Source organism: Cannabis sativa, chromosome 8 (assembly GCF_029168945.1).
Source record: "Cannabis sativa cultivar Pink pepper isolate KNU-18-1 chromosome 8, ASM2916894v1, whole genome shotgun sequence".
NCBI classification, from domain to species: domain Eukaryota; kingdom Viridiplantae; phylum Streptophyta; class Magnoliopsida; order Rosales; family Cannabaceae; genus Cannabis; species Cannabis sativa.
Window position 1 is genome coordinate 20,603,327 of NC_083608.1, and position 9,815 is coordinate 20,613,141.

Consider the following 9,815-nt stretch of genomic DNA (forward strand, 5'->3'; position numbering starts at 1 on the left):
CGACCATCGGACCTGGGGGAATTTTTTTTTTTTTCCTGCGATTTCAGAGAGAGGAAGAGAGATTGGGGCTGAGGGGATGCGACTTTTGGGTGGTCCGAGAGAGTGGGGCTGGGTCGAGGGTGTTGCTGCGGGTGGTCGGAGGTGGTGGTGAGGGTCGGAGGTCGGAGGTCGGAGGTGGTAGTGAGGGTGGGCGGTTGGGATGCGAGAGAGAGAGAGAGAGAGAGAGAGAGAGAGAGAGAGAGAGAGAGAGAGAGAGAGAGAGAGAGAGAGAGAGAGAGAGAGAGAGAGAGATGGTGCAGAGAGAGAATGGGTGAATTGTGAGGGGGTATTTTTGGGGTTTTGAAAAAAAAAATCATAGTTTTTTTAGGGTTTATGTTTTTAGTTTAATAATAAATTTTTTTTAATTTTTTAAGTATACAAAATCAAAATTCCCTTTACTATTCTCTTATAAATAGTAATGTTATATACACTAAAATTGCACTTTTGTTTACACAATAATTCATATTTAACTTTTTGAGATTTTTACATAAAAGTACCTAAAATTGTATTTTTTTTTTATATATTTTTATTTTTTTTAACAAGAATTTTACTTGTATTTTTTTTCTTTAGAAAACAACGTTATTTTTATGTAGTAGCAACGTGAAAATAATATTGTTTTGAAAAATGAAAAATAATTGTACGCATTTTTGTAAAAAAAAAAAAATAATTAAAATTTGTAAAAATGGTGAAAAATTATAGATTTGTATTTTTGTAATTTTTTTTGTCTTTTTAGTATTTATAAAAAAAAATCTCTAATTTAATTATAGAGAATTAGAACAATATAATGATAGGCTCTTGTTATTCGTGTTGTCGAATGGAGGCCTAATAGACATCGGGTCCATCACTGGGCCTAAGAAGATTCGCCTAGCAATTTTCACCAACTGTAAGGGTGAATTTGGACGGCATGTTCGAATTAGATATAGGACTAATTCTATAGTTCACGAGTCAATATTATTTCGCTAGAAAAACCTTTCAGTATTACACAAGTATTTGTCCACTGTTTATGAACCTTATTTCTTTCCTTAGCTTGTAAGAAATGAATTTTAAGCCATTTACATGAAGGATTATAGTTATATTTATAGACTTAGGGTTTTTATGTAAATGTGGCCCACTAATAGGATAAATACAAATAATATAGAGACATTTGGGTAATTTAATGAGGCCCAACCTGTGAGGCTATTATTATCTGCTTACATGAAATTTGTTTGACCACAAGTAGAAAACGTGCATCATTTTTGCATGTAATAAATGAAATTTAATAACTGCTTGACAATCACTATATTTCTTTATACATAATGCTTGATTTTTGGAGTTAACCTTAGAAACAAAGGCTTGATATGACAGGATTCGTTATTAAATAGACACTGAATTAACCTTGATGTTTGGAAACTAATTTATCACATTTTCAAAAGTATTGCTAGTAGGTATCATATTCTTTCTTCATTGGACTCTTCTTATCGTATGGACAAGATGTCTTTTTGGAATTTGGACGGCCCGACTTAACAAATTCAATCCATTATCCTGATTGGCCCTATAAACTAAGTCTTTGGTAAATGAATTTAGGTATTGAAAGTATATGTGTCCCTCTTTCAGAAACACGAATAACATTTACTCCAAAATTTCTGAAACTCGAGAGTTGTGAAGACTTTTAGTCTTCATTCTAGATGATATGAAGACATGTGAAAATTGAAAAAATGTATGGAGCTTTTTAAATTCCAACCCAGTAGTAATGGATGACAATTTCTTACTTTTTGAATATAATTTACACATGGCATTGTTCTCTTAGCTCATGAAGATTACTCGCACTAGAAAATACGTAAAGTTTTGAATTTGCAAAACAACAATTAATCAGATCAGTAAATATCGACGCAAATATTATCATTTGAATTATCTCAATTCCGTACAGATCATTTAATGCTAATATTTCCACTTTCTAAACCCTCAAATGCTGTAGATCACTATTTTTTTTTTAAATGAAGTAAAAAACCATCTGTTTACAACCCCCTTTACATTGAGCTTGAATTTTCTGAGAGAAAAAAAAACAAAAATTATTTCTAGTGAATATCCAATTACTTGGACGAGTGCTTGCATCTTCTTCGAATTCGTTCACGATTAAAACCAGGAGCACCAAAATATTAGAATTGATTATTTTTTATTGGGAAATTTGAATTTATATCCATCTTTTATACCTAAATTAATTTTTTAAACTAATAATTATAACTATTAAAAAAATATGATCACTTTTCACTAAACCCTAAAATACCCCTCTCATTATTCTCAACCATCTCTCTCTTCCTCCTTTCTCTCTCAAAGCAAACCCAAAACCAAACTAAGAAAGCACCACCCAAATCCAACCGAACCACCGGCGTTCCACCCAAAACGCCGATCGAGCACCACCCACGGTTAACCACTGCACCCACCCACGCTAGACCGCACCCACACTCCGCACCCACGGTATTTTTCATTTTTCATGGTATTTTTCATTTTTTTAATTGTTGATTTAGGGTGAAAATGCTTTTTCTTGATAGATTTAGGTTCTGTGATTTTTTGTGTGATTTTTAGAGTGTGATTTAGTGTATTTTCATCAAAGAAGATGAAGGCCCGATGGTTGGGCCCGATGGTAGTGGATGATGTGCCAAAACGGTGAAAATTCCATGTGGTCCGATGGGTCCGATGGTCGGGCCCGATGGTGTGGCCCGATGCCCTTAATTGGGCAAAAATCTGTTCGTGGGTCCGATGGGCCCGATAGTCGGGCCCGATGGTATGGCCCGATGGTAGGGCCTGATGCCTTTAATTGGGCAAAATCTATTCATGGGTCCGATGCCCGATAGTTGGGCCCGATGCTCTTGATTGGGCAAATTTGTTCGTGGGTCCGATGGGCCCGATAGTTTTCCTGGTTCGGTGGAGATCGAGATCCCTTCGTGGATCTCCGTGGTGGTCACAACGGGTTCAGTCGGTCAAGAATGGGCGGGGGCGGTCAAGAGTGGGTGGGTGCGGTCTAGCGTCGGTGGGTGGGTGCGGTCTAGCGTCGGTGGGTGCGGTGGTTAACCGTGGGTGGTGCTCAATCGGCGTTTTGGGTGGAACGCCATGGTTCGGTTGGATTTGGGTGGTGCTTTAGTTTTGTTTTGGGTTTGCTTTAAGAGAGAAAGGAGGAAGAGAGAGATGGTTGAGAATAATGAGAGGGATATTTTAGGATTTATGGAAAAGTGATCATATTTTTTCAATAGTTATAATTATAAGTTTAAAAAATTAATTTAAGTATAAAAGATGGATATAAATTCAAATTTCCCTTTTTATTTTCCATTTTTTTCATTATGCTACTTTTTCTCTTTGCTCACCAAAATCCAAATTCTAAACCCTTCGTATTAGTAATTCATCCTCCTTCAAGGAACAAATTAGTGCACATTACATCTATTATGTATAATGAGAGCACAGAGGTCAAAAGTACACGAAAGAACGATGTTTCCTCACGTGAAAGCCAAAATTTATTTCTCACCTCATTATTATACAAAACCAACCAAACGCCCAAATATTGCCACATCTGAATTGCCCATCATAATTCCCTCTGCCCCAAGGTACTCTTTTTCCAACATTAAAAAAATTGATAAATATGCCACGCCTAATAAATATATATTCTTAATAGCCACTACATTTCGGCTTAAATAGGAGAAAATACCAACTAGTAGTCTCTTCCCTAATAAAAATGAGGATGAAAAAAAAATAAAATATTATTTCTCTTCTCCAGTTTCCTCATGCAAAGAAAACAAAAATAATTAAAAAAAAAATGAACACTGCAAAATCCTAGGAAACATGGAGACCCCGATATGAAAAAGAACGTACAATATGCAATTGACAAAAGGCCAGTTGCCTTTGGGAAAGGAAGATATGAGAGTACACAGGATGACGATTGATGATGATTATAACTAGGTTATATTGAATGGCTTGGCAGCTATATAAGAAATTTTCTATTGGAAGGAAAAAAAAGATGAGCAATTGAAAAAGGCATAATCATAATTTTTCTATGGAACAAAGGTGTGGCATCATAATACAAAGCAGATCATAGCAACCAAGGATCCCACACAAGGAGAGACCTGGAAAAGAACATGAAGCATGATCTACCATTCTTACAATAACTTATCTTTAATCCAATGGCTTCTCTCGGCCACTTTTTCCTTGGATCGATGGATAGAAGGATGTCTCCCGAACTTCGCCTGCAAACCATTGAGATTCACAAATTAACAAAACCATTCATTCTTACTCGGCGTTATCAGCGCAGAAACATACACTGTTTAAGTCTCTACTTCTCGAATGGATGAGATTTGGAGAGAAGAAAATGCTAACGTAAAAACTTGTGGAAACAATTGAAAACGTTAAAACACACCTAGAATTTTTCATTTCAAATGAGAAGGAAAAAGAGACTAAATACCAATCTGAATGTGTCAACGTCTAGGTCTAGATTTGCAGCGAAACTCAGCTAGGAGTGCTATATGATCAGAGGACCACTCTGGGGAAGGAAGAGCTGTGTCTTTCCTCAAGCTTTCCTCATCCAAGAGCTCCAATAAGGACTCCACTGTTAAAGAGTCCGCTGAAACAATGGAACAGATCATGAGATAAATAAATGGGTTTTACAGAAATAAAAACATCATAGGAAAAAACAAACTGGTATTACAAGAATTTACCTGTGTAAAATATGTAATCTAGGGTGCCAATAAAATCTCTAGTACAATTTGTAAATAAAGGTTCGTTTGTTGAAGGATCCAGTCTTCTCCTCTGCTGATCCAAACTGATACCAACGCCTGGTCTCGCAAATGATGAGTAAGCGCTCACCTGTTGCACTACTCGAGTGAGAAATAGCTCAACTTGTAGATGGCTAAAGAAGCAATGCACTATGAACAATTTCTTACCAGCGGTAGCTGATGTAACAGTTTGGTGTGCGGGCGCAATATATTAAGAGGATCAACTGCTAAATCTGGATGCAAAGGTTCTACCTTTCCCATAGCAAGAAGCGAATGAGGAGCACTGTAACAGAATTAATCAGCACCTCTAAGCAAGCAAAGAACTTGATAACAAATTCTGGACACGAGAATAAAAGTGAACAAACCTTCCAGGGGTCGAATTGAAATCTCCACAAACCAACATCGGAATATCTGCACTAGCAGCAATTTTCTCCAATCCTTTTAAAAGCGTATGAACCTAACATGAAAATAAATGAAACCATTAATTGATGTTTCAAAGAGATGACAAACTAGACCATCACATATAGAAAGCAAAAGTAAAAGATTAACTACCTGCCAGAGCTTGACATCTTTTAGATCATGGTGGACATTAACATGTGTATTTGCCTGTAAAGTAATTCATGACAAAATATATATAATATTCAGAAATGTTGTAGAAATTTTTTGCATATGAAGTTGGTAAGAATATGATCTAATTCAAAATACTCAATTACTCATAATTACAAACTCCGGTATTATTTATTTGGTGTACAATTTGGAAGGAGTAACAACATAAAGACAAGAAAATACATAATCAAGGAGAAGGAGAAATATTTGTATTAAAACCCATATATAGTACAAAACACAGCAATCACCTTCCTCTCTAACAAGTTGCCCTTGATACCCAAACAAACACTCATTAATCACAAGAAAGCACCTTTCTGGTGCCTAAAGCTCCAAAACCCCAAACAAATGAGATACTCTGGAAATAGTTTTAACGCTATCAAATAATTCTAATAAACATCACCTAATTGAGCAGGAAGGAAAATTTGCAAGTAAAAATTATTACAAAGCATATATCTGACAAACTTCAAAATTTAACAAAAAAATTGAGTTTATAATTGAAAAAAAAAAAAAACAACATAAACAAGTGAAATGCGTCACAAACCTTCAAAAGTTCCCAAAAATAAGTTAAAATTATTGACATCTGCTAATAAAACAGTAAAGAAAAAGCAAAAGTGGTCCATTACCACACAAAGCAGTTGTCGTTTCCCTGGATTTTCAGCTCCTCCCTGATTACTAAACTTTGCTTCAAGAACCACTATGAGTGCAACATTATCCTGTAAAAGGACCACCAGTTTAGCAAACTATATTACAGGTATTGGCACTCATAGTTATAACTATAATTTCCTTCAACCTACTTTAACTAATCGACTTAATGCACTTTTCTTTTGTGCGCTTGGAATCATAGCATCGGTCAAGGACTGTGCAGCCTTGTTAAATTCAACCTGCAAACAAGGACAATTTAAATTAGACAATAATAAAAGAATAAATACTACAATACTTATACTATGCAAGCACAGCTTTTATTCTCCCCCCAAAACCTCATATTTTTTGACGTGTGAAAATCTATCTCTGCGGAAAAAAGTTGCACATCCATCAATTGTCTGTGGATTTCCGTTGTAGACCTAAAACCAACAAAAGCACAATAAATATGTAGCAACAAAAATTTAAAAATTGGACATTATACCATAACACATTAGAAGCCTGAAGCAACCTCATTCGTCTTTCTCTTATATAAAGCTTGATAGCCATGTTTGTCCAGCTCAGGAGAGAAAAATTCATCAAAATGATCATTTTGAACCTGAGAGAAGCCAAGCAAACTACAGCAATTAAGAGAAGGATAATCCTATGTGCATTAATAGTTCAGATCAGAAAATTACCCAAGAGAGGAAGGAAAAAAAAAAAAAAAGAGCCCCGCAACCAAATAAAATAACAGGTGTAAACATCACAAGATGTTCAGTCAATAGTCAGCAGCCCAATAACACAAACCAAGAAGTAAATTGCATACCTCCTGAAGACAAACAATATCTGCACGGTAGCCAACTATTTCCCTCAACAGATTCTGTCTGCGATATGGCCAAGAAAGAGCCCATGAAGGACAGTAGCTGTATATGTCACTAGTGGCGTATACATCAGACAAAATATTGTATGAAAGAACAGTAAATGTTCCCGAAGATGACATGCGTCCATCCACCTCTAGCCCCATCACATCAGCTCCACATACAGGAACCAAGCGACGTGGACTAGGTGATGGCGCTGGAATGACACGGTTAGTTAATATAGTGTTAACATGTCCAACAGGTACTTTCGTTTCTGCATCCACCACGACACACTCAAACTTAAGAACATGCCCAATGTCATCAGCTGTTGGTGTGTATGTTTTCGAGCGCCCAACTTCAAACCATGTTTCACCACCATTCCTTGTGACAGCAGCCGGGTATAGAGGTGCTGATCCATTTGTCAAGCTTGGGGTTGATGCAGAACTAGATAAGCCGGTGTTGAGACTTCCAGATGATGAGCTATTGAAGCGACCAAACAACTCTTCCTCCTCATTCCCATTTTCATTCACTGCACTTGCCGCACGGTCATGAAGAACACGATGATGCTGCCACGCATCTGAAAAACACTTGGGAGAGCAATGGTAACTCTTGGCAACAGGAATTTTTGCCTTGACACAACCAAGACACTGCAGTGTGGCTTGTTCGGATGGATGTATACTACATAAGGCAACCTTTTTATCACTTTGTATACGATACCTACAAAGTGAAATAGGCAATGAACAATATGTATCAAATCAAACATTCAAATCCAAAGGAGAATTGGACATTAAAAACAACTATGACAGATTTTTTTGTCATTGAAATTAAGCACAAAATATGTTCTTTAATCCATGACTAACATTGAATTTTCAAGTTAAGCTTTAAGCCTATAAAACTTGGAAATCAATCTATTACCCCTAAGTGGATGTTTTGTTCACAAAAATAGAGTCAAACCGAATTCCCATAGTGCTAGTACAACAATTCACAGTGCTGCAGCCTGCAGCAACATGATTGTCACCCACAACCATCAGCTCCAATTACCGTAACATTAATTCCTAGGTCTCATTGACTAATTAACGTAGCAGTCAAGTTCCCAAATAGCATGAAATGTTTCAGTAGAGTAAATCCACCTTCTAACCAATAATAACTGTTACTGATAACAAGATAATGATTAGACAAACTAAAAAAAATAAGAAACAGCAAACATAGAGCTCTAGAATGCAAAACGATGAAAGCATAAGTCACAACGAAAGACTTCCCAATAAAAAAAAAAATCAATACAACAGAGACATTTCTCAACCAAAACCAATACAAAGTTCAGGTTTTGACAGAAACCCGTGTATTAAAACACGATATCCGAACCTTAATAACCCAACCCATTAACCTTGAGCTCAAAAAACTGAAATTTAAATCAATAAATCACCTAGTATACTCACCATTTGTATCTCAGGAAATGACCATCCAGCGGGGCGGACTCGGGCACATCATCGGTGGTGACGGTCTTGTCCGGGCGGCGAAGGAGCACGTAGGGCGTGAGCTCGCAGCCTACAATGGGAATATCAGAAGGAAGGTGCACACGCAGCACGCTCAGCATGCTTTTTCTTTTATTCACTCTTGGGAGCTATTATAATCGTCACAACAATGGTAAGAACCTATCAAACCCAATCCAACACCAAAATCCAGTAGGCAGATACCTGGCGGATCCGCCATTTAGTTATCCCTGATACCCGCCAGCCTTGCTCGTTAACCAAATAGCAAGAGAAAAAAGAGGGGGAAAAAAAAACCCTAGAAATCAAAATTCCCAAAAACCAAAACCTCCACGGATCGAGGGCTTAACACAAATAGACAGAGAGAGAGATTCCAAGACTATGTAAAACGAAAAATCGAGTCAGACCTAGAGAAAGAACGAAAAAAAAGCAGACACGATAGAGAGAAAGAGATGTAGAAAGAGAAAAAGCAGTACGCTTGTCCTGATTTAGGTGGATCTATTGGATAAAAGATCGAAAATTGTAGAGAGAGAAAGGTAGGGCTGGAAAAGAGAGAGAAAGAGAAGGATCGATAATTAGGGTTTTACAGAGGAAGTGATGAGAGCAGTCGTCGACCCTGCTCCGTTCCTATACCGCTATACAAGGAACCATTTTTCTTTCTTTTCTTTAATTTTTTTTTTTTTTCTATTTCTTTTAGAGAGAGAAAGAAGATGAGAGAGAAAAATAGGCCAAGTGCTTTATAGTTTATACAATATACGTCTTCGGTATTTTATCCTCTTTTAATTATTATTATTATTTATTTATTTTTGGTTTGTGCCTAAGTATATTTTTCTTTCTGCTATGCTGCATTTTGTTTGGTTTTTTTAATGGAGTGAACAATAATAATAAATAATAGTTAATTAGAATAAATAAAAACTAAATATGTAGATACAAACCGCCCAAAACCCAATAATGAATTATACAAATTATTGATACAGATTTTTTTAGATAATTTTCTTCTTTTTTTTTGTATTTTTATTTATTTCTCAATCATTTCTATTTTGAATAGTGTACTGGTATTTTTGGTTTATCGAGTGTATTTTCATGTCATTATATCGAAAGAAAAAACATTTTGGAGAAAACAAAATGGAAAGAAAATATAATAAACATGATTTGTAGCTATATTAAAAAAGTAAACAATTCGATTTTTTAGTTGTTAGAGGACGGATAATAGAATAGAAGAATGTAGATGAGTTTTAGTTTTTCTTTTCCTTTTAAAATTATATTGCATCTAATTTTAATCATTTTTATTTTATATAAAGTATATATTTTTAATTTGTTTTAATTTTTTTTATTTTTTTATTATATTTTTAAAAAATATACTTATAAAATAAAATATTAAGACAAACTAACTATTAATATTAATATAAAATAATGTAAAAAAAAATATTAAAAGTAAATTTTAAAAACTAATTTAAATTAATTATTGTTTA

General features: G+C 35.4%; 1 protein-coding gene across 1 annotated transcript; it reads right to left on the bottom strand.

The window, feature by feature from the left end:
- Window positions 1-4,032: 4,032 nt before the first annotated feature.
- On the bottom strand, window positions 4,033-9,157 carry LOC115699211 (carbon catabolite repressor protein 4 homolog 1). Its single transcript, XM_030626506.2, has 12 exons — window positions 8,293-9,157; window positions 6,826-7,573; window positions 6,532-6,618; window positions 6,359-6,442; window positions 6,176-6,262; window positions 6,005-6,094; window positions 5,328-5,381; window positions 5,141-5,232; window positions 4,944-5,058; window positions 4,719-4,866; window positions 4,466-4,624; window positions 4,033-4,250 (listed from the first exon to the last, which is right to left on the bottom strand). Exons 1-11 carry the CDS (start codon window positions 8,448-8,450, stop codon window positions 4,479-4,481), a joined length of 1,809 nt encoding a protein of 602 aa, XP_030482366.1. The 5' UTR covers window positions 8,451-9,157; the 3' UTR covers window positions 4,033-4,250; window positions 4,466-4,478.
- Between the last annotated feature and the right edge of the window lie 658 nt (window positions 9,158-9,815).